This window comes from Podarcis liolepis, assembly GCF_965112155.1.
Source record: "Podarcis liolepis genome assembly, chromosome: 13".
In the NCBI taxonomy this organism is placed as follows: domain Eukaryota; kingdom Metazoa; phylum Chordata; class Lepidosauria; order Squamata; family Lacertidae; genus Podarcis; species Podarcis liolepis.
Window position 1 is genome coordinate 28,738,348 of NC_139573.1, and position 25,413 is coordinate 28,763,760.

Below are 25,413 nucleotides of genomic sequence, written 5' to 3' on the forward strand. Positions count from 1 at the left end.
AGGCGTATTCTAGTAGTTTGCATTTATTTGTTCAGATTAGGAATCAGGCCAGCATCCTGTTCTCGGTGTCTAACCAGATGCCTATGGGAAACCCACAAGCAGGATTGGGGCATAAGAGCCCTCTCTCCTCCTGTGGTTTCCGGCAACTGGTATTCAGAAGCATTACTGCCTCCAGGCATAGTGGCCCTGTGGCCCTGGCAGAATGTCCAGATTGCTCCCCTAGCCATGGACGAATTAGCTCTTTCTGCCTCTCCTCCACCCACGCCCTCCACCCATTCAGTTCAGGGACGCGGGTGGCGCTGTGGTCTAAACTACAGAGCCTAGGGCTTGCCGATCAGAAGGTCGAGCTCCCGTTGCTCAGTCCCTGCTCCTGCCAACCTAGCAGTTCGAAAGCATGTCAAAGTGCAAGTAGATAAATGGACGGATTAGCTCTTTCTGCCTCTCCTCCACCCACCCCCTCCACCCATTCAGTTCACCCTCTATTAAAAACCTTCTATGAGGCAATAAAAATATTTTTATTTATAGACATTTTTGCTGATTTTGCACCCCTGGTGGGGGTCCACTTCACCACCCCCTAGCTATGGCCCTGGCTCTGCCACGAGTGTGCAAAATGCCCGGCAATCCTTGGCTGATGTGTTGATTCAGAAAGGGTTCCCTGAAGGCTCTAGCACAGGGGTCAGCAACAAAGAGATCTGAACCTCGCCCCTGCCCCATAATCCCAGTAGTTTTGCTAGCTTGTGCCTTCTCTTGCTTTGCTTTCCCAAACATGGTATGAGAGTGACGCCTGGTGGCAGCAGATGGTTTTACTTTTAGCAGCTGGCATCCAAAAAGGGCATACAGTGGTGCCTCGCAAGACGAAAAGAATCCGTTCTGTGATTCTCTTCGTCTAGCGGTTTTTTCGTCTTGCAAAGCAAGCCCATTGACGGATTAGCGGATTAGCGCTATTAGCGGCTTATCGGATCAGCTGATAAGCGGCTTAGCGGCTTAGAAAAAGGGGGGGAAAGGAAAAAAACCCCGCAGGAACTCGCAAGACATTTTCGTCTTGCGAAGCAAGCCCATAGGAGATTCGTTTTGCGAAGCACCTCCAAAACGGAAAACTCTTTCGTCTAGCGAGTTTTCCGTCTTGCGAGGCATTTGTCTTGCGGGGCACCACTGTATGCATGTGTGTCACTATGCTTAGGAAAGGACACACCACACACAACAGCACCAGATAATTGCCAGTGGCTTGTCCAGGTCAACATTTTTGTTGGTGTTGCTCTTCTAAGCAACACCAATGGGAGCTGAGCAGAGAGCCCAAAGGTTTCTGTCCCCCCTGCACTGAGTTTGAAACATGCCACCTGCAGCCTACACCTCGTCCAGGTCTCTGAACTGATTGCACACAAAGGCTCTTGGGAACAAATTTTGAAGATTTTCTTTTTTCAAATTCCTGCCAATAATTTTGTCCCACAGCAGCACAGTGCCATTAACTGCCATCTCTTTTATTTCATTTTTATTTTTAAATTGAAATCCTAAATATTCATGCAAGTCATCCAGAGACTGGGGGATGTAGAAGAATATAAACAAATAAATAATATGGGTTGGTGGCATTACAGCAACCCCACCTTTTTGGTAGGGCTTCAAGGTTCCTGGGCTCAGTCCTAAAACATCGACATGACACTCCAAATCCAATCATAGATGGTTGCCTGGAATGGGTGAAAAAGCACTGTTGGATGTTTAGCAGGCTGCTACCAAATCTTCTGGCACCAGCCAGCAAAGTGTGGAAGCCAAGAAACTCCAATTGTTCTTATACTTGGGCATTTATATACTGCCTTTGATGTATCTGATCCCCAGGGCCCTCTGGGTTGTAGCTGATGTTGGTTTCCCCATGTTTCTCCCACTCTTCCTTTCAGGCCCTGAGCCCCAGTGCTTCCATCTTGGAAACCCAACAATGGTTGCACAAAAACAGGTTCCCCAATTACTCCCGGATTTTCGCCAGCTATACAGGTGAGGCTTTTCCTTTTCCAACACATAGCTCGTCTCCCCTTTGAAATGTTGATTCTCACCCCCCACCAGTCCCCTTTTCTGGTCTCCCACCAGAACAACCCCCACCCTACAAACATTTTTTTAAGGCATGTAGAAATCTCTGTCACACATTTTTAAAGTTCAGAGAGAAAGCCACCGCTATGCACCGCAGAGCAAGCCGAGATTTAGATTGCAATCTCCGCAAGGCAGACGCCTGTCTCTGATTATGTGACAATGTAAAGCGCCAGGTACATTGATGGTGTCATATAGTCACAAATTAATTGGCTGTGCCAGTCCCCGACACCCTGGAAATATTTTAAAGGGTGGAGGAAATTAACTCCAAGGCACATTGTGGAGTGAGCCTTCCTGAAGCTGTGATGGGCTGGACAAAAGCATCAGAATTGACAGTGGACCAACTCTGTCTTGAGCCCAAAAAAGCTCATTTGGTAGAGCATGAGACTCTCAGTCTGAGGGTTGTGCATTCGAGCCCCACAATGGGCGAAAAATTCCTGAATTTCAGGGGGTTGGACTACATAATCTTTGTGGTCCCTTCCAACTCTATGATTCCGAGTTATTTTGCTCCCACTGCTGTTCCAGGAAGATGCACCATGGATTTTACAACTTCAGGACAAATTCTGAGCAGGGACCATTTTGCCAACAGATTCCTCTCTCTAACTTCCTCCCGCAGGAGCTGACTTGCTCAGGCTCTCACGCACGGACCTTGTGCAGATCTGTGGAACAGCAGATGGAATCAGACTCTCAAATGCACTAAAGGCCAGGTATGGAATTATGTTAATTCCCCCCTCAGTTAAAATTGGAGGGGGGGGGGCAAAGCTAAAGGGAAGAATATTATTATTACATATTGTAAAGAAGTCCTCAAAGTAGCTTAGTGTTGATAAAACATACACAAAGGGTCAGGCTGCAATCTTCGACCCACTTACTTGGGAGAAAGTCCCATTGAACTCTATTAGGATTATGCCTGAGTTAGCTCCTGGTGTTGATAATGCCAAGGTTGCAGGTTCAATCCCCGTATGGGACAGCTGCATATTTTTGCACTGCAGAGGGGTGGAAAGAACCCTGAGGGACCATCTGTGATTCTCGGTCAAGCCAATTATTCAACCCAGCTTCATGTTTGTTGAATCAGAGAAGGCAGCTGTGGCTTCTTCTACCCCACAACCTTCTCTGGCCTGCTGAAGCAAGCAGGACTCAAAGAGCAAGTGGGGAAATGGGAATGGGAGCAAAAGGAGCAGGTGGAAGGCACCACAGCTGACTCACCACCTAGCTGCATTTCAAAGGTTAAAGGGAAATCTGGTAGGCTCTTTTTATCATTAAATTTGCATCTCCAAGGAGCTCCAGGTGATGCATGGGGCACCATCCTATTTGTTAATGTGCCCCCAGCACTATCTATGGGGCCAGGCACCAGCTAGGGAGCCCTTAGGGCAGATGTCATCTAAGATGTGACCAGCAGCTGCCATCCAGACCTGTATAGAGGGTGATGTCACTGGGTTACACTAGATGGTGATCCCAAGGGCAGGATGCTGCTGGTGGCGTGGGAACCTGAAGCAGGGCCTTCTCAGTGGTGGTGCCCCACTTGTGGAACACCCCTTAGAGAGGCATGGGTGGCTACAAAACTAATGGGTCTCCCTTCCAGGGCAAAGCCCTGGGGATGGTGCTTAGTGCAGTGGGAAAGCTACTCTGCATTAACCCTGTCGGTTGGGTTTGATGGGAGGACCTCACTTCTAGAGGGTCATAAATTCTCAATCTTTGCACTACGCCATCTTACTAGGTATTGGTGGGCTACATAACTTTGCCTCCCCTCAGGTGTGTGCGTCCTCGGCTCATCCTTTACGTGTCCAGGGAGGTGGAAACAAGCGGGAATGTCTCTCCAAATGAAGTGTCTGGTAAGTCAGTGTCACTTTCCCAAGTTTAGCATTAGAGACCTTTATCGGGCTCCATATATTCGCACCTGCCAGTGGGCAGGAAGAACCTCTCTGTGATTTTAAATGACATTTTAAAACATCCCACAAGGGACTTGCACACCCTCCCTGCCAGCAATACTAATGTTTTGATGTTTGGGTTTGGCCTGAACATTCGTTTTTGGAGGCACCAATTTCAATCCCCTTTGTTTTAAAGTGTGGGGTTTTTGTTTTCTTTTCCTCCAAAGCCCTGTACCAGGAATTGTATCTGGAAGAGCTGACCGCCAGCGAGCTGACCAATAAACTGGCAGAACTGCTCAGCCTCCCAGCCAACCAGATTCAGCAGGTTTCCAGGCAGGGGCCGACAGGAATTCACATCCTTGTCAACGATCAGGTATGAGCCTTGTTTTCAAGCCTAATACCATGGCCTCCTTCGAACAGGGGCCAGAAGCTGTAGAGCTGCCTACAACTGACCTTGCACCAACCTGGAGCATGTTTAGAAATGGAACTTGCCTCCCCATGAAACCATTTTACTGTATCCAACACGGTTGCTACAACACAGGAGTGGGTTTTTTTTTTGTTTAAAGAGTGTGCTTCCATTAACATTACTAAAACCCTATGTAGATCAGTATTATCCCCTTATTAGTTTGCAGGCAGGACAGAGGCTGGTGAGTTGATGATGGAGATATTTCAACCATGGAATGTCTGGTGCAGAAGACCTGTATAGGACACATTCTTATGATCAGCTGGATAAATTAGTTCGTTAGAGCCTGGTGCAGATAATGCCAAGGTTATGAGTTCAATCCCCTGTAAGGGACAGCTGCATATTCCTGTATTTCAAGGGGAGAGACTAGATGATCCTCAGGGTCATCTCCAACTCTACAAGTTTGGAAGCAGTGCTAAACTTTACAAGCCCCATCTAAGAACCCTTAAACATTCAAACCAAACTCTCGAGTCAGATTAAATTTGCATAAATCTATTTTCAAAAACTAACACTGTCTGTGCACGTACACTCACACACACATGTTATATTCAGAGTGCCACCGGGTCTTACGCTTGCCTGCTATCTCTTTTGACACATCATGGCCATCTGCCACTGAGATGGCCTGAGGTCTCTGGGGTGTCTTTCTTACACAAACCCAGAATCTCCAAGTTGACTTTAAACCTGCTACTAGGGGTCTGGCCAGCTTCTAACCTTGCCTTGTTGTTCTCTCCTGGGTTGCCACAGATGGTCAGAAATCTTCCAGACGAATCATCCTTTGTAGCAGCTGTAACAAAAGGTAGGTGAGCTTACCTGTAACAAAGAGCAGAATCTTGTGGCACCACCTTACAAGCCAACTCCTTTGTTGTGAAACTGACTTAAATGGGCTACAGTTCACTGTCAGATGTACTCTCAGTTGGCAATTTCCCCCCCTCTGCACATTGGGAGGGGGGCTCTCAAACCATGGAGACACAGGAATAAGGAGAAAATGGTGAAAATCTAACACATAGACAATTGTTCACAAAAGCTTGTGCCATGATAATTTGTTAAGTCTTTAAAGGAAGCTACAAGTCTTTTTAGCAGTTTCTCTCCTGCCTTTCTTCCATCATGAAGGCAGATTTTTAGTCAGTCTTCCATGCAGGCACTGATCTGACTCACACTCGTTCAGTCCAACAAGGGTGCTGTATCACATGCACTCAAAGTTTGCAAATGATCTTGTCTCTGTGCATAGACAGATTTGTTTTCCAGCTAAGGATAATTCTTTGTAACAAAGTGGGTTTTAGTGGACAAATCCTTTTGCCACAATAAATGCTAGTCTCTCAAAGGCTCCTTCCTATTCCTTTGGTGTAGTGGACTAACATGGCTTCCTCACCCTGAAAAATCAAATTGAGACGTTTTGTAAATACGGGGGCAGAAGAACCCTAAAGCGAGCAGTCCATTTGAAGGTGGTCCCCTGTAAGCCCAGGAAAAAATGCCATATATTCAGTTTGGTTTACAATATATGGCATTATAGTCTAGTGATTATAGGAACAGGGATCTGAGTTCAAATCATAGTTTTAAACAAGGAGTAATTTGACAGCCTTCTTCAAGCTACTCCTCACCTCAATTTGCCATTCCACATGTTAGAAACCTAAAAGATGATGGCAAATAGTTGGTATTAGCTGAATTGCTTGGGCAAGGGCACAGAACACTCCTTTGCTGGATCTTACGCAAGGGCTCACAAAATGCCAGAGTTGGCCCCAAACCACCCACTTTGAAATGAACCCTAACAAGCCCAGTCTAGCCTAGTCAAAAAGTGCAGGCAGCTTCTCTGGAGTGGCAGCTAGAACCCCCAAGCTAATAATTCTTACCCCCTGGATCCGTATGTATGAAAATATACGAAAGCCACCCATTCACTGGATGAGTAAGAAACACTTGGAAAATGACTAATTTGTGTTGTGTGTCACTACAGTGCAGAACACAGAAGGTTATCACTTAGTTCTAAAATAGACCTGGACCTTCTAGAAGATGACACGACGCTGGCCTCCAAGAAGATGAGGAGCAAAGGGATGCAGAAGCAAGCATAATAATAATATATAGAGAGAGTTATTAAAAACCACAAGTTCACTGTATCTCATTGAACGCAAGATTTCGCAAGGCTGAACTCTTCAAGATCTGGAGCCGAAGGACCAAACTGGCTTTTGCTTGTAGCAACAGAGATCTGCATCGAAACTGAACACAGAAACAGCTTTCCATCTTGCATCTGAAACTTGCAATAAGAGGGTGGGAAGCAAGTTGATGAGCAAGCAGGATGAGCAAACATGCTTTTTCTTGATAAAGGAGGCAGCAGAGTTGTCAGTTATACGTGAGAAAGTATCCAAGGAAGATATATTTGTGTATAGGCTGTATAGGATAAAATTAAAAGGTTTTTTTTAAATAAATAAAAAAACAACAAAAACCAAACCTCACAGGCTTTTGCTACAGTATTGAAGTTCCAGCACGGTGTCAATAATTGGTTAGCAGAACTGTCGCAAAAGACATATGGCTGTCCCTACATAACCATTTTCAGAATGGCTGACCTGCATCTGACACGAGGCCTTGGGAGCAACAGCTTCCTGACAACGCCCACTGCACAGATGGGCGCCAGGGATCTAGCTGGGAGTGCAAGAGGTCTCCTAGCTATCTAAATGCTTGCACTGCTATCCTTTATGTGGTATAATTAATCAGTTATCAGGCGCAAGGACATCTTTAATCTTCAAGCAGTACCACAAGGCAGAGATTACCAGTGTAGCTTGCTCAGAACTTCTCCTGCTCTCAGCCCAACTTACCACAGGGCACAATCTACTGAATAGCTTGCCCCCTGCAAGCAGAGGCCAATTGTATGTGCGAAGGAGACACCACCACCCCTTCCCCAAAGTGCTTGACAACAGTTTTAGTGTGCATGCATGTTAAACTGGTTCGCTGAGTTTCTGTTGGGCAGGACAATCTGCAGTTAGAATGTCAAGCTGGAGAGATGTATCATCACCACAGCTGGAGAAGAGGGGTGGGACAGCTGCACACTTGGCACAATGAGAATCTGTTAATGGCACATTTCTTAAAACACCAAATGCTTGACCTCCAGTATGTATTCTACCTTTCAGGATATAGTGAGGTCGCTTTAATAGCCAGGCTTGTTTGTCTGATGCTATCCAATTACACGAGTTTGGATGTCAATTTCTGTGTGTCAGTTTTATTAAGAAGGAAAGCCAATCAAACATTGAAAGGAGGTGGTTCATAAAAATCTAATGGAAGCTTTAAGCTGCAATTCTACATACTTACCTGGAAGAAAGCCCCACTGAATTCAATGGGGCACGTCCAAACGATACATGAATGCCAATGGTTACGAACTCCAATGTTGCACTTGCTCTGTAGACCAGAAACACAAACTATTCCAAACCACTACCTTTCAAATATCTTTTCCCAAGAAAGGTATATGCCTTTATACTGCTTAAAGCATTTTTTTTATGTATTAGTATTAACTGCAATCTAAAAAAAAATCTATTTGTATTTTGATGTATTTGTCTATGCCTTTTTATATTAAAAAACAGCTGTGATTTACTGCCATCTGTTACCAGTTGGATGTGTTTTAATGGTTTTTAATCCTTCCACACTATAGGGGAACAGTAACAGAATTATAAAATAATCAAGAGTGACTATTTTTATGTCAGATACACATAATGTATTTGTGCAACCACACTTGTGACCTGGAATTTCTCCCCTTCCACATATGGGAAATCTTCTAATAACCTGGCAAGGCATTGCTGAGTGCACAAGCTTGACTAAACTGATTTATAGCCTCAGTTACAGGGACCATTACAATCTCCCAGTCTTGTATTTGAAGTGCGCACTCCAGTTATTTTAAGCACACACCACAACATATAAAGCATGAATGGGACACACATATCATAAGGACACAAACTTGCCAAGGACCTGAGACTGAGAGCAGGTCCCAGGTGAAAATACGCTATAAGCACAATTGGGTGTGAAAGTGCTCCTTGGGATCTCTCCACTGTAACCCCTTCGAAAGAAGACTCAGTGAATTCATGAAGGATACAGTTATACATGGCTACTAGCCATGATGACTATGCTGTGCCTTCATGGACGGAGGCAACAATGCTTCTGTTGCTGAAACCTGGGGTGAGGCAGGAGAGAAGAGGGAACTCTTGTTTATGATCAGGTCGCTTGCAGCTTTCCTCCAGGCATCCGTGGGAACTGGATGCTGGACCAGATGGGCTCATTTTATGTTCTCATAGACACAAGTCTTTTAAACACAGTATTGCGGTTTCCAGTCTTAGTGGGCTTTGAGTGGCGGCATGGGCACATTTGATTATGCAAACCATCTCATATACAGGCAATGACCTAGTTAGGCACGTCCAAACGATACATGATCGTGCGCACATGCATGGCGCTGAACCCGGAAGAAGCCCAAAAATGTCATAAAGATGTCACAAAAAGGGGTGGAGCGGGCTGGGGGGGGGGGGGTCTGGAACGCAATCCCCAGTGCAAAAACGAGGATCACATGTGCCAACATGGTGGATGGATACAATGCTTAAACTTAGTATTTCACCTAGAGTACTAGTATTACAGCTCCCATCAAATATATAATAACGGCTTATTTACAAAATGACTCTCAAAAGAAATCTCCAGATTATTATTCTGGGCCTACTTAAAGTTCACAAAAAATTCTGCCGCAGGAACAAAGACAAATCATAGAAACAAAGTTCTCACCACAGGACCCTTCACAGCCACAATTTGGAAACTTTTTCTTTTCTTTTCGTGACCATTTCCCCACATTACAAACTTAGCCGAAATCACAATATTGTAACATGGACAGAAAAAGAAAAGATTGAGCTACATATATATTTATATTTGCTTTACTTTTTGTTAATTGACATTATTATATTCACAATCAAGTGTCCAGGAAAGGTGAAAACACAGTTTACAGGATCATAAAAGTAGTATTTTACAGATATCTCTGTATTATAGTTATGGGGGCTGAATGGCAAGGTTCCAACCTGGGCATCCAATATAATTTTTTATGAAGAAATGGAGGGCCTTGTTAATAAAAACAACGTTTGAAGATATGCTGGCTTTTAAAACTGCTCAACATCACATGGAATGTGAGAAGAACTGCACTGCAGCAATCAGAAGTTGTGTTTCTTTTAAACTTTTGAGTAAGAAATTCGGAGGAGTCACATGTGAGGGCAATCCTAAAAATAATTTGAAAAGCACAACATTCCTTTAAACACACCAAGAATGATGGGGTTTGTTTAATAAAAAGTGTTCACATTATAGTTACTGTGCCAGAGGTTTCCTGATAGTGGGTGGTACAATCAATTCTACTGTAGGGTTCTCAGTGCGAATGAAATTTAGTATTTAACTATCAAACATCCAGCCTGTGGAATACCAGCCGCATCCTTAATATGTCTAATACAATTATTTCTGAATGCTAATCATCCCAAACTTAACCAAAAGATTAGATCACAAATTAAGGGTAGCCCAGGGCTCTTACTATACTCCTTCTCTCTTAAAACAGAACATTACTGTGTAAGCAACCATGTCATACAATTCCCTCCCCAACACCTGTCGAATCACATGGGCCAGCCATGCCTACCATATTCAGATTAAAAGGGGGAAACAAATACCCCCCTGGAGTTCATAGTAATAGCCACTGTGGGAATGGTTTCAGAATTGTGACCAGTGGCTGCATTATTGTACCTTGAAATCTAACGAATTCTGTTGATCCAGCGTTCCTCCAAAGCTTGAGGTTCTTCAGAGAACCTGGTTGCAGATGTTAACTTCATTCCCGTTGCCTTCACGCTGGTCTCAAGCTTGTCATAATATGCAACAGGATATAGCAGAAGGCTTACAACAAAAGTAGCTTTCACCATGTACAACTTAATATGGTTCAGGTACAGGAGAAGCCAATGGCGAGGCTGTTAAGTTTTGACATCTGGAGTTTTCATGATTTCCAAAAGGCGAGGAAGGTAAAGAGTAAAAATTAAGAGTGATCGCAATGGCCTTCTGACAACAGCACTCATCATATACTCGGTAATCAGGGCAAGCTGCTGTAGCTGGAATTTGTGGGAGCAAAGAAAATGGCATTTTCCATGTAATTATGGATTTGGCACATCTGGTTAGAACAGACTTTGGCCACAAGGCTATTAAATTCTCGCTGTGTTTCTTCAACACTCAGCCTTCCCATTGATCCTAGCAATTTGAATATCAAATGCAGCTCTCCGCCCCTTGTCTCTCCCCACCCCAACTGATCACCAGCAACCAGGCAGCGGAGGACAGACAATTATTTCATCACAAAAATAGAGTCCCTTACAAAATGGGGCATTTTCATGACACAGTGCACTTCCAGAACTCACTGTATGTATCGAACAGTCAGTTAATACACAGGGAGTTAATACACATTACTACTTCCAAAATTATGTATAATAAAAAATATGATCTGATTAATCTGTCCCAAAAAGCAGCAGCCAGATGCTCCCACTGAGGCGATGGCCCTTCTGTTTATTCCCAACATCTGTTATATTTGCCTCTGAAAAGGCATTCTTGACAATCACAGCTAATTCTTGCATCAAGCCATCCATGCTAACAGATGGGTATGGTTGCTTCTGGGGGGCCTTGGCTCAATAAGAAGTTATTGTGCTTTTTGTACTCGCTGAGCTCAGAAGGCTTGAAAAATTAAATCTGCCATTGTTTACTTGCAGGTTTCGAGCAAGTAAAGTGGGGATTCTGCACATGTCATGGGGAACTGCTTTACATTGTAAGCCTTCAGGGTCAATCTAACAAACAAAGGGAACCCCTTCTGAGCATTTATGCAGCTAATCTGGCATGTGGCTGACACCTCACTGGGTGCACAAAATTTAAAATGGGAACCCAGGTCTCTCTCTCATTGCAGCTCTATGGACCAGCATGAACTGCTGGTTGCAGTGAAGGGGAACTTGGCCTTCTTCGAAGGTGGTGATGTTTATTTACCCTTCCCCAAGAGACACAGCTGTCTCAATGCGTAATAAAATATAAAGTGACAGGAAGGAAGTACCTAGGACTGAACACCAGAAGACAAGAACACAGGGAGCTCTCATCCTATGCAAAAGCCATTCTTCTAACAAGACAAGCTTAGAAAAATGTGGTTTATTGATGTTATTAATAAATACACTGACAAGGGTGGAGGGGAAGAGAAGGATTTGATTATTGGCTTTAAAAATTATCAATCAAGTGATATGAATCAAGTTATCTTTCTGTTCTGCCCTTCCCCTGAAAATAACACGGCACCGTCACTTTGGTCTCAACTTCTCTATGTTGGGAAACGAACTGCTGGCAAATTAAGGTCCATTTCACACATTTAGAGTGGCATGCAGACAGTTGCCCTGGGGTGCTATTCCACCTAGTTGGGGAGGCTGAATGCTTCAATCTGGAGACGGAGTTGGTGAAAACAATCCTGCAACTAGCCCTGTCCATATGGATGAAATATTCCCACACACGGACACCCCTCAGTGGTGCGCGACTGTGAGTAAGCGGTTTCCACAACATGACGTGCATGAGATTAAAGGCAGCCCTTAGGGAGAACCACTACTTACAAATGCAAATACACTGCATGCAATGCAGCAAGCACTGCTGCTCTACAATTCCCATTCGTTTCAAGCAGTTTGCACTGGAATAAAGTTGGATGGACTGCACTCAAGCTTTTACTCCCCTCCTTCCATTCCTAGAGGAAGGTTCTACTTTCAAGAGCTGTGCTGAACACTGACAAGCTGGCAGCACACGCACACACACACACACTCCTGGCTTGTTCAGGAGGTTTGGTAACATTGCAACAGTGAGTTGTTTCCACAATGTCAGCAATTGCCACAATGATGTTTGGAATTCAAAAGATGGAATTATGCTGCCAAGTTTTAGAAACGAGATGCACGAATCATAGATGGGAGGGGAAGACTATCAACCATATTTCTATGCTGGAGTTCGTAAAATGTTGTGTGTTTTTTTAAAGACACAAAACTCACAAGAATCATCAGTAGACATCTGGGTGGAAGAAAGAAGATCAAAAGTTTTAAAAAAGATTTTGGGGGAAGGAAGGAAGGAAGGGAAAAATGAATTGTTTTAAAAACAGGCTTCGCCTTTCCAGATCTTTGGTAGCAGTCTGAACTGCTGCCTTGTGAAAAACCACATTGGTGGGTTTGGGAAATTTAACACAGGTGTGTTTGAGAAACCAAAGATTGCTGTATAAATATGTTTCTCTGGGAGTACTGAGAAAACACAAATCCTCTGGAATCAAAAGAAATCGTGATTACTGCTTTGGGAAAATGCAGAGAACATTTCACAGGACAATTTCCATAAAACAGAGCTGCTCTCCAAGCCCTTCCCCAATTATAGCTACAATTGTCTGAGGTCTGTGATCTTGGAGGGACAACAGAAAATTAGTGAATACCTAATCTCATCATCCAGCACCTAGGATGCTGTCTGGGCCAGACACCTGTCCCATTATATCTTTGAGACCAGCTCATACTATTTGTGCAATTTGTGCTGGGTTCCTGCTTTGGATGGGGACCCCGACACTTAAAAACATTTAGGCCAAGAGTGAAACAGAGCATGCGTTTCCTACAAAGCCTCACAATCTGCCTTAAGAATCCTCATGAGCACTGCTGTTACCGTGGTGGTCTTTTTTTAAAAAAAGAAACCATCTTCTACTCTACGGGCTTAGACAATCGAGCTTTTGAATCCAACCAAAGTGCAGTGGGAAAGTTGTTTTACAAGCCATGCTTTGGACAGTCAGAAGCCAGCACAGTTGAAAACAAAGCAGTAGATCAGAAGTGGACTGGCAACAGGCTAATTAAAAAAACAAAACAAACCACTCATTAGCAAATGTGGATGTGCTCACTAGCAGAGCAGAGGATTGTACATCAGCAAGGAAGCCAGATTTCTCGGGACAGAATTCTCATTATGAAGGGTTCCCCTGTGCTTTCTGTACAACAGCCAAATCGGCAGGTGCTATTAAGAAAAAATGTGTTTGGGAACTGTTAAGGCGGGAAGGGCAACTTGTGATAGGAAGGGCAACAGGCGACCAAAATGCTGGAATCATTCAAACTGGAGGAAACTGATATGGTGCTGTGCCTCTGCCCACAAGACCTTTAAAAACCCATCCAGAAATAAAAACAGCTACCCAACCTGGCCCTGCAAGGCATCAAAAAATGGCTCCGGTGCTTTTGAAGAAACAAAACGTACAGTTATTTAATGCTGAAGTGGAGGAAAATGGCCAACTTCCCTATCAGGGTGGTAACTGATTTGTAGGGGAGAACACACAGGTCTAGCGATGGTGCCAAGAACCCCATATCAAATAAAGAAAGATTTTCAGAGGTGGCTCTAATGATACCATTGCATTACTATGGCAAATAAATAGAACAGCACAGCTGTGTGCCATTTCCCATTTGTGCTACACATTGTTCTTCGACGGGGTTACCTTTGAACACACAGGATGCTATGAGCCCCACTTGGACTGTGTTATGGGTTAAAAGAACCTAGAGAAGACTCTCTATAGAAGCAATTTTGCTTTCAGAACTTCATCCCATTTCACAGCTGTGATTTCAAAGCTCGCCCTAGCCTCCTGGTGGTAAAATACACCTTTTAAAAAGGAAAATAGCTTAACATATATTTTATGTTCAGTCATTTCATACAATCTCAGAATGGTTTTCTTAAATAAATAAAAAAAACCCCGAAAACCTGGAGATACTGAAGAAGGAAGAGAGAGAGAGAAAAACAAAACAAAAGAAAATAAATCAGACCTGACGTTACAGATTTCTAGCTTTATCGTCACAACAATCTAGGAAGCCTCTGAGCCAAATGCTATGGAAACATGGAAGAGAAACCGCTGAACCTTCAACATGAGCATGCTCCGTGGATGTGCCGGCACAGAAAACGAGGAAGCACAGAAGCGCAGGAATCAATGTCTCACAATGGCTGCTGTTTCAACATTCCCTAACACAAGGATGATGATTTCTAAAAAGTAAAAAATATAACCATGGGCTTTTAAAGGTTTTACGTTTTTCTCCTCTCTGGACAGTGGTGGTGAAGATTCAACGTCTTATTTTGTTCCCTTCCTTGGTTATCACCGCTGCTTCCACACTTGCATCGAAGGGTTTGTCCAGTTTGCTGTTTCCAATGTCAAAAGAACAACCCTCTCCCCTCCCGCCCCCCCCAGCAACAGCAGTTCTTCAGATGTGCGTGATGATCCCCTACCTCCCCACTTTCTCTCCCACCCACCTCCCCATGATTTCTTCTGAGCATGCCCAGTAGGAATGGTTCATAATAATACCAATCCACCTACAAGAGAAAAAAAGGGGGGGAGAGAGAAGGAGCCCACTGATCCAGCTCCTAAACTCCAAGGTCCTTCAGTTTGCTGGAAGAAGTAGGTGAGAGTGGGTGTATATACTGCAGTGTGTGTGTTTTTGTGTGTGGCTTATGGGGCAAAATCGGGAAGAAACTTCTGCGACCAGCTCCCCCTGCTTTGCTTTCTTTTCGAAAGGCCCTCGCGAGAGACCACCGGCATCACTTTTGTCGTGTGGAGATACTGGTGTCCACTGTTACTTCTAGAAGGGTAATTTAAATACTCAGTTTTTGTTTTGCACAAGGTAGATTGGCTCCCGCGTCATAGGATGATGCAGCATCTGCAGAAGCGCTGTCTGCTGCCCCCCACAGACGGCGGTGGGGTCACGGGTGCGAAGTAGGCGTGGACTTTAATATTGGGTAAGTGGGTCTGAAAAGACAAACACATATATTTCCCCATTCAGAAAAAAAAACCAGAAAGGTGGGGGAGAGCATGGGTTGCACACAGAAGGACGCTGGGCTCATGAGTTGCAAAGCAGATCTCCGTAAGGAACAGGGAGACATTTCAGGGAAGGTATTGGTTTCCCCCTCATTCTTCCCACCCTTTTCCCCACCCTGTAACTGGCATATCAACACTTGCCAGTTTTCTTCCTAGCCCGCCACTGTTCTGCTGGCCAGTGAAGGGAACCCCTTAATTCTATATAGGCTTCTAACATATTGTAGATTTCTAGGCCTCACTTAGGAAAACACAGGTGGCTGCCAAGAACTGAAAAACTCCCTGAACTCTGCACCCCGTTTTAAGCAGGCTCTTCGTTGATCTGCCTCTTCCTATTCCAGTCCCACAAGAGGCTGAGTATATCGTGTGCGCCCCCCCCCACTACACCAGAAAGAAATATATCATTTCTACGTCTAGGAAAAACCAAATTTCTTAGCTTAAATATTAGGAATATCTGAATATATTTGTGGGTTTAGGCAAGGAGTTATAAAGGGCCACAGAAGCTGCAACACTTGACCTGCTCAGTCTTGCCACTGGAAAGAGTGAATACTAAAGTTCTCTCATAATAGCTGAGGGTGCACAGGAACTGAACAAAGTGGCTCGGAAAAGAGGCTACGTATTGTGAATGAGAGACAGACTTGGCCTTCTCTAACGTGGGGAATTTCCTGGTTGAAAGTTCCCAGTTGTCAATGCCCCCCAACCCCGCAGATAATTCCTACATTGACACCACAGAGGGCTACATGTGAAGTTCTTTCTCACTCCCCTCAAAACAAACTTAAGACTTTGATGTACTAGCCAGCATGTCCTTAGTCTTAGCAGGGGGTAGGGAGGTGGTGTAGATTTAACATAAAACCCCACTGGGCTTCCCCGTGCATCATCTTCTGAAAGAAGTTCCTAGGCCCAGGAACTAGCAAAGCGTTCACTTGTGCCTACTTAAATAAATGCCTTTTTTTTTACCCTGAGTCTCTTGATTCCAGCCCGTGAAATCTGTTGACAGTCGTACAACTCTATCCTCTCCAGGCTGTGGCAGCTCTTGAGGTGCTCCAAGGAGGCGTCTGTAATCAAAGGGCAGTTGTCCAGCTCAATCACCTCCAGGCGGTCGTGGGCGCAGGCACCGTTGCCCAGGTGGCGAATCCCATCGTCAGTGATCAGCTCACAGTGCGATAAGCTCTGCCGCCACAAAGGGAAGAAAGCGAAAGCAAAGGAGAAAGAAGCAGGCAGCATTTGCAAAGGTGTTATAATGAGGTCATTTCAAGATGGTGGAGCTACCCCAGCCTGGTAGCGCAGAACTTGATATATGCCTAAGTTATCTTCAGCTTAAGAAATCCTCCAGCAACATCTGGGACTGTTGGACCACAGTATTCCAAACCTCGGCTTACAGATTTGTTGGGTTCATGGATGCTCTCCTCATCAGACGAGCCCCCAACCCCAGCAACCTATGATGTGCCAAGCTGCTGGGAAGAGCTTCTCTCTGAATCCCTGCTTCCTCAGCCCTCTCCATTGCCTACTGCAGAGGGGGGGAACTTTCCCCACTCTCTCCTGAGGAACCTTCTGAGGGCCACATGGCAGTGGAGGGTGGGGCCAGAGGCAAAAGTGGGAGGAGCAGTGGATGTAAATGTTACCTTTGTACAGTAGGCTAGTTTCTGCACAAACTCATACACTCCTCTTTATCCTCCATCTAGACAAGCAAGAGGCAGCATTATTAGACTTCAGGGACACATTTTAGTCAGGCACTTGGGGTGCAAAAGCAACGCCAGTGAGGTGTGTAGCCTAGGGAGAGACCCAAGGGCCAGACAGATAGGTCTGGAGGGCCACATTTGGCCCCCAGGCACTAGGTTCCCCCTCCCCGGCCTACTGATTCTCCAAGTCACTCCAAGCTCAATTGCTTTGTGCTGTGTGTGTATAGTTAGTTCTCTTCTAAACCTCCAATATACTACGCCTTCATTTAGCATTCACCTTTCCCTTCACACACACACACACACACACACACACACACACACACATCTAATCCGTGTTATTTGTATTGTAATAATGAAAAGTGTTTAATTAGTGGTCAAGGCACCTCAAATTATCTCACGGAACCTTGCAACAATCCTATTATTATGCATCTATATTGCAGATAGAGAGGGACAGAAGCCAAGAGATGGTGGTTTAGCTCAGGGTCACCTAGCAAATCCATAGCTGAGGGAGTGTTTTTTTATTATTATTGATTAACTAAAATTTAATACAGTGTCCACAAGAAAAAGAATAATAAACATAGCATTGAATTCATAGCGTCATTTTACATAATCTTAAAACATTAATGGTCAATGTAGGCTCTCCGCATACATGGTTGCAATATTAGTGGGGAAAGTTTGCTATCTATTTCCCTTGCATATGAAAAGGGGGGGGGGTTCATTAAAGTTGTTTCTCTTTACAACACTTTTTGTGACCCTCCTAAGCCCTGTTAGTCGCTCTGAAATAGCCACATCCTAGATATTGTTGAACCATGTTTCAAGGGGTTAGCTGAGGCAGTATTTGAGATCAAGAAACTTTCTGGCTCATATATCTTAGCTACCATGCTAGACCAGCTCTAAAAGCTGGGCCGTCTTGTTGACAAAGCTGCTGTCCTGTTCACAGATCCATTATGCCAATGACAGACTAGAAGGTAGAACACTCAGGAGTTGCTTCTTAAACAACCTGTTGCTTTCTTAATCCCACTCACAACTTTGAGCTTTTTTAATGACCCAAAATCCTGCAGCTGAGAGAAAAGCACTAAATTTGAAACTCTGGCTCTACCACATTGTTTTGGGCAAGTCATTCTCAGTTCTTCTTCCTATCCAGATTCGTAAAGCTTAAACAACAGATGACCTGTCTCACAGAGCTTTGCATACGAGCACATTACTTAGGGGTTCATGCATTTCAATACGCTGAATTCCACATCTCAGTGGACTACCTCATTTTCTTTTCCGACTTGGCAAATAATTTAGAAATGCAGTTAACAACGTGGTTAAAATCCATGATGGGGGCGGGGGCTCTTGAAGACTCACCAAAACCTGAAGCCGTGGACAATGTATGGAGAGCTGGATTAATGTGCTGTCTGTTATCTGGAAGAGATCAAAAGATACACACGTTTCAGAAGGTATCGCCTAGCCTATCATGTAGTAGTTCTTGGTCAGGACTAACACCAGAATAATGTCAAAGCTTGAGGTAGGCCTTCCAGATAAAGGCAAATGGCTGCTGGGAGAGTCAACTGTGTTCAGAAGGCTCCCGGAGTTTAAGAATCCCTAATATAGACATTCCGTCTCTCAACAAGTACATACAGAAGTTCTCAAACTGCGGCCCGCAAGCTCCATTCAGGAGGCCTGCAGAAAAATTTTATCTGTGTCTGGTCCTGCACTTCACTGATTTTTTTTTTTCTGATGGAGAGCAAAGCTGTTTTGACCAGGGATGGACTTTCAAATTGGCAAACAAGAACCTGGGGCCCCTGAAGGTCTCTGATTTTCATGATCACATCGGGATGATGGCACTGAAGAATTTTTTTTTTTTACTTTGCTCCATATTTAATTCAGAAGCACATCTATCACATTAGAAATGAAATCCTACAGTTATTCAAACATGAGTTGTGCATGTGCTTTGGTTCACAGATCCAAACAAGTTCATTAAGTGATCCACTGAGACCTTCAGCAATTTTCTAGTAGTCTGAGGAAACAGAAGTTTGAGAATCGATAGGCTGGATGTTATGGGAGCCATATAGCTACTGCCAAAAGCAGCACCTCTGCACTACCTCTTCCTCTCTTCTCCTGTGACAATATGCAGTAAGCGAGGTCATTGCACTCCAGGTCCCCCTCTTCTTGCATGCAACAGGCAATAAAGTAGAGCAGGGAAACTTTGAGTACAATGTTGCCCTATGATACTTTAAAAAAATTATTACTGGGCAGAGAGGAGGTGGCGGAGCTAGAGCAGCTGCCACTCATCTTACAGCAATATTTTGTTCCACCAGATTTTATTACAAACTAAGGGGCTGTTTTCAACTAAGCAATACTATGAGTAGACCTGTTGAAATTAATGAACCTTAAGTTAGCCTTATAAATTAATTTCAATAGGTCTACTATGAGTGAGATTAGAATTCAATACCACTCTAAGTGGATAGGATTAGCGAGACTATATACTACTATGTCTCAATATTATGGTGATAGGAAGTTCAAGAACATCTTTTCCTTTTGTGGGGGGGGGGGGGAGATGAGTGAGCAAGACCCTCACCAAAGCATTCTTGTGAAAATGCTTCCCTGCAGGTATGGATCAACAAAATTCCTTTCTGAGCATTATAGGAAGAGCACACAAAGAGGAAAAGCACAACTCACAAAACACTTCCTGCTTGTTGGAATGTGGATAAACAATCTCAAGCAAAGGCTTATCTTAACAAATTACAGCATTCTCTGAGTCATGGTCTACGTCCATGACATTCTGCACATGCATGAACCCCCACACCCACCCCTAAGAAATGGGATGAAGATATTTCATATACCTGAACACACTCTTCCAGGTCCATTTTTTCAAGCTCATGACAATTCTGGGGAGAATCAAAAACAAAGCAAAACACACACAAAATTAAGCATTCGTTTTTTCAAAAAAGCATGTATTGATTCTTCCTTCTGAACGCAAGCTAAGATGGCTATAGACTAGTCCTAATTACTTCAATGAGATCACTCCAATGGAAGCTGCTGGAGAAATGAGGCCAACAGGTGTCTTAAAAAGAAACATTCCTTCCACGATCCGAGCCATGATCGCAAGAGGATCCAACTACATTACGGTGCTCTCCTTAGTGCTGGCCACTCTGGAGCAAGTTCTGCTTGGTAGAGAAAGTGCAATGTATTATCTTCCCCTCTCCCTGATTTGGCTCCAAAGCAATCCCAACTCTGTAGTTCAGAACAGATTATGCAGCTATGGAAATTATCTTATTTAAATGGCTTATTCTGCTCCCATCAACCAGATTTCTCAACGTAGTTTAACTCCAGACCAATCCCATTTTCACCAATGGGATTAGTCTGGGGAGTGTCACAATAACCTCTGCATTTAAGGTCTAGAACAGGGATAGCGATGCTTCAGCCCTACAGATGTTGTTGGACCACAACTCACACCATCCCTGACCGATGGTCCTGCTGGCTGGAGCTGATGCGATTCCCCACCCATAAACTCAATGACAGGAGAGATAATGGAGATCAGAGGACAAGATGGTTTTGCAAGGGATGGAAGTAGGGAACGGCTGCCATGAGTTGGGAGAAGGGCATGGAAGCACAACTCCTTAAACAACAGAAAATAGAATCATAGAATCATAGAGTTGGAATAGACCACAAGGGCCATCGAGTCCAACCCCCTGCCAAGCAGGAAACACCATCAGAGCACTCCTGACATATGGTTGTCAAGCCTCTGCTTAAAGACCTCCAAAGAAGGAGACTCCACCACACTCCTTGGCAGCAAATTCCACTGTCAAACAGCTCTTACTGTCAGGAGGTTCTTCCTAATGTTTAGGTGGAATCTTCTTTCTTGTAGTTTGGAAAGAAGATACATTGTTGCTTTGTCTTCCATTCAGCCCCAGCCAAGCTTTTAAGATGCTACCATATTGCAAAAGTCTAAAGAGGCGCGTGCTTTCAGACATCAGTCCTGCCAGGTTCTGGTGCTTATTGAACCTCCATTTCCATGGCTGTTCAATCCAGAACTTGGCTTCCATCCTCGCCCTTAGGTTCTCTCAGGGACAAACTGCCTATGGCAGTGGCAGTTACATATTTCTTTTCACATGCCCATCCCCATTCACTTATAAAGCCTTATATAGGGTATGCAGAAAAGGGCGCCAAATCAACACATCACCTCCTCTTAGTTCATTGCTCAAACCATTCTTCTCTTTTCCCAGCTTGCTTATGGTACTGAGCCAGGTATGGCATAGGGCATGAGGTGTTTAGCATCTGTCTTCTACAAGGAAGACACCACTCACTGCTTTAAGTCTATGAACAAGCAAACAAAAAGGATCAGATGCTTACCCGAGCCAGCGTGGTAAACCCCACATCAGTGAGCTGAGAACACCGAGCCACTTCCAATATTCTGCACAGAAAATAAAATACAGCAAATTAACCACTTGTGCTTTTCAGAAATCCATTTTCAGAAATCTCACAAACTTAGTGCCTGTGGAAAAGAAACCCCAAGACCACTAGTTTCAAAGTAGTTGAGGACATTTCACTTGATGGGCTCACGCTATATATCAGCAATCCTAACAACAACACACGTCGAAGGGATAAATACAGCTTAAATCCCCCAAGCTACACATTTCCCCCCCATTTTTATGATTCTTACACTTCCCATAATCGCTCCTGAAGACCTTAAATAGACAATTTCCCCCTCTTCTCTATTTCTGCTTGCCTGCCTGTCATATTTGACAAAACTCCTCCAGCTCATCCGTATTTACTCCAAACCCTGAACCCATCAAACCCTTGCAATCTCACTTTCCGATGATCAATGTCGCACAACTTTGTGGGAGTTAAATTGCTCGAAGCCCATCCCTATTGTCCTCTTGACCTAGCTCTGGGAAGGGAAGCTAGGATTATTAACAGTATTTTAGGCAACCTACGTCCATTAGTCTAATTTCAAAAGCTTTCTGTAAGCAATCAGTCCAGACCTCTGGGAAGAGTGATCTGTCCTTTCCCTGGCAGCCTGCTGGGCAGGGAGGAAGAAAGTGGGGGTTTCCTCCTCTACTTTTTGCTCTGACTCCACACACTATTTCAGCTTGGTTCATAGTGAGCATGTGGCCCCTGACAATTACCCATGAGGGATTTTGGCCCTTAACGGAAAAAAGTTTGCTTGCCCCTGTTTTAATAGTGGCAGATTTCATTCTGGGCAATGACATTTTTCACAACCTTGAACCTATGAGACAGATTGTGAGTATAAACAAATGAATTTTTCTATGACCCATCCTCTTCCACATAATATGCCAACCCTTTTCTGTGAGCTTTTGATTCCTCTGTTACCCATTTTTACCCAGCATACATCCCATGTTCACATGCTAACCTTGTATCCTCTCATGCAGCCCTCTAACCCAAAGCCTACTTACCTAAGCCTTGGACAGTTTTGCCCTAAAGCATTCAAGATGGCGTCGGTGATGTTGGAACAGCCAGAGGCGCACAGAGACTGTAACTTGTGGCACCCTCTACATATTGTAATGAGACCATCGTCTGTTATTTGCTACAGAAGGAGAGAAGGGAATCAAAGTCATTTGTAGTGTGCAGCAAGTTTTGGTCTGTTTCGCCTGGCGCATGAAACCCACAGGTCAAAGCGAACTATTGTTTAATGTGAATGAGCAGCATGCTGGTGCCCACTGCTCATAAATTCCCGCAGCATGCTGCAGACAAAACAATCTGCATGTTTGTCATGTTGTCCAAACCCAGGCTAAAGGTTGGTTTCCACCAAACAAACCACAAGCGGTCATTCAAGAACAAATTTTGGTACTGCTTATTACTTTGCAGGGTGGAAATCAACCATGAACCAGGGTTCAGAAGACAGGATAAGCCAGACTCTGGCACGTTTTGTCCACAACGGGGCAGCAAAGGTTGTGGGGGAGGAGCGCAATAGGAACCAGAATGCTGCTCATTCCCATTAAACCACAGTTTGTTTTAAACTTTGGTTTGATATGACATTTGAACTGGGCTCCCGGGTGGGAGAACCCTTCTGAGCCCTAAAATTACATCTTAAGTATTATTTGGTAAACTCATTTTAGCAAGTATCATGTGAAAAAGCAGGATGCCAATTGCACACAGGCTATCAAAATCTGTTCCTTTTTTGGGCTCAACATTCCATTTTTGGCACCACCACAAAATGGTTCAGGATATTTTCTCGCAGGACAAAAATGTACTTCCTCTTCCAACTTTTTAAAAATACACACACACAAAAAGTTAAATACAGAGACAAGAAAGCATTCCAACCCGACCAAAAGAATCTTTTCCAGCTTGTCCTGCAAACAAAATTTGAAACGCCTCCTGGGCAAGGGTGAATTCGGACCAGATAGATTTGTCACATTAAATGCTAACACTAGGAGAGTTCTTTACTATATGCAGAAGGTATCCATTGTATGGTCTAGGGTGGTGATATGGTTGCCAATTTGAGATTTTTAAAATATCTGGTCAATGAGTGGAGTTGGCAAGCTCCTAGTGATCTGAGGGTGGAGCCCAGTGGATTTCGTAAGGCCAGAGCAGAGTCAACAAGGTGCCCTCAATATGTTATTGGACTGTAACTTCCAGCGTGCTGGCAGAGCATGAGACTCTTAAATGGAAAGAGCTCTTTTTCAATATCCTTTATTCCCCCCACAGGGGAATATCACGGTTTTAGGAAACCTTCAGTGGCTTTGGGGCACCATGGAAATTCTAATAACGTCTGTATGCCTAGCATACTAGGGGCATTGAATGTCTTGCTTAACATGTTTGGAAGCAAAGGGTCAAGAATGGCTATAGGCACAGAGACGCAAGCAACTACAAACACTTGCCCGTCCCCTCAGCTACTGACGATTTTTATAGCCAGATTTTCACACACATTCCCATCCACCACAGTAGGGATTTTGCCCCTATGAAATAAGATGAACATCAAGCTACCAGGACTGCAACTACTCCAAGCCAACAGGGAGAGGCATTACTTGGGGTGTGAGGGTCACTTTGCAGAGTTCATGGCCTCTGCATGTTAAGAAAAACAGGAGCAAATTTGGATTTGTGTGAACCAATTACTTACCAAGCAGGTCTGCAAATTCAAAGTCACCAGTTCAGGACAGTGTGCCCCAATGTATTTGAGAGCTTCATCCTCCAGCTAGAACAAAAGTGCAATAGGAGGGAGGGAGGTAAGCAACTTGTTAAAGGAGTCAGCGTGAAGTCATATTTTGGGTTTTCTTTTCCAGGAATAAAATTACTGAAAATCTGGATTCCCAAAAGTCTTTGTTTTTATTTTAAAAAGAAAGGGCTAGTTTCTCATTCTCAATGACAGCTAAGAGCCCATATGGGTCTCTGGTATCTCATGTCACCATGGGACCCACAGCATCTAATAGGCTTTCAAAGCTGGCTACTGCAAAAACTCCCAGCATCAAGGCTGCCATGAAGGAGGGAAGAACAAGAGAAAGATTCCATTTCCCCATTCTATACCCCCATGAGCACTACACCTTTGTGGCATTGTCGCCCGAGAATTTATTTGGCTGGGTTCTCAAAATACTTAGCTTCATTATGGAGGTGTTTGAAAATCTCATAGTGGAACCACATGGTTCTAGAATCAGAGTTTCTGAATTTTAAGGACTTAAATGCCTTTAATAATAATAAGAATTTTATTATTTAAACCCTGCCCATCTGGATGGCTTTCCCCAGCAACTCTGGGCAGCTTACAGTACATATAAAAACATAGTAAAACGTCAAATATAACTACTTGTTGGTTTCACATAAACATGCTTTGCTTAAAAGAGAAAAAGAGGCTCTTTTGTTAAGACAAAAAGAAAAAAAGGCAACACCCAAGTTATTTCTGCTACTAAAGATGCCACGGATGTCCTTGAATCATGGAGAACAGATGGCAAAACAACTGATAACAAGTGCCTTGCTTCCATCAATATTTTTTCCTTAGCACTCCATAAAAAAGGGGAAAGGCTAAATCTATTTTAAAAAAAGAAATATGCGTTATAAAAATATGGCTGCGTTTGCTAAACCTCTCCACTAGAACTTCTTTCTTTGACTCATATAGGTGCAACTATAAACTGAACATCCTTTATCCATGTGGATGCAGATACAGATGTGGATGTATATCTCCTGAAGCTCCCGGATGCATATTTGATGCAGGTGAACATCCTCAATCAGAGGCCACAAGTTGTGTAACATGTGGTTGACTGCCCACAACTAAACCTGGATTGGGGGCCTAGAAACATGCCTTATGCTACTCTATTACAATTCTAAGATGCTCTAAGAGAGCCACAAAAATGTTTGCAAAAAACCAGTACAAGGAAACCTGAAACCATGACAGTGGAAAGCTCCTGTCCTGCAACTGCCTTGTGTCACAGCTATTTTATTATTTTGCCTGGGATTGCTAACGAGGTTGGGATTTTTCCTTTCCCTGTATGAGGTGCCACAACTAAGTCATGTGGCCCATCTCAAAGAACTGAAATTCTTTGACATGGGCAAAGCACA

At 43.9% G+C, this 25,413-nt stretch overlaps 2 protein-coding genes across 9 annotated transcripts in view; one reads left to right on the plus strand and one right to left on the minus strand.

Moving 5' to 3' along the window:
• The window catches only part of LOC310690606 (transcription factor CP2-like), a 38,167-nt gene extending 23,998 nt beyond the window's left edge, over positions 1-14,169 (plus strand). For all 5 annotated transcript variants that reach the window (XM_083469919.1, XM_083469918.1, XM_083469920.1 and 2 more), the window contains 6 exons: positions 1,890-1,983; positions 2,690-2,780; positions 3,823-3,902; positions 4,166-4,311; positions 5,146-5,197; positions 6,350-14,169. In XM_083469919.1, the coding sequence (XP_083326045.1) occupies positions 1,890-1,983; positions 2,690-2,780; positions 3,823-3,902; positions 4,166-4,311; positions 5,146-5,197; positions 6,350-6,387 (501 nt within the window). In that variant the 3' untranslated portion in view covers positions 6,388-14,169. The remainder of the gene's footprint in view (positions 1-1,889; positions 1,984-2,689; positions 2,781-3,822; positions 3,903-4,165; positions 4,312-5,145; positions 5,198-6,349) is intronic.
• The window catches only part of FBXL20 (F-box and leucine rich repeat protein 20), a 67,579-nt gene continuing 51,440 nt past the window's right edge, over positions 9,275-25,413 (minus strand). For all 4 annotated transcript variants that reach the window (XM_083470031.1, XM_083470030.1, XM_083470032.1 and 1 more), the window contains 7 exons: positions 23,987-24,061; positions 22,323-22,453; positions 21,259-21,319; positions 19,749-19,793; positions 18,271-18,327; positions 16,199-16,411; positions 9,275-15,175 (listed from right to left, as the gene is read on the minus strand). In XM_083470031.1, the coding sequence (XP_083326157.1) occupies positions 15,068-15,175; positions 16,199-16,411; positions 18,271-18,327; positions 19,749-19,793; positions 21,259-21,319; positions 22,323-22,453; positions 23,987-24,061 (690 nt within the window). In that variant the 3' untranslated portion in view covers positions 9,275-15,067. The remainder of the gene's footprint in view (positions 15,176-16,198; positions 16,412-18,270; positions 18,328-19,748; positions 19,794-21,258; positions 21,320-22,322; positions 22,454-23,986; positions 24,062-25,413) is intronic.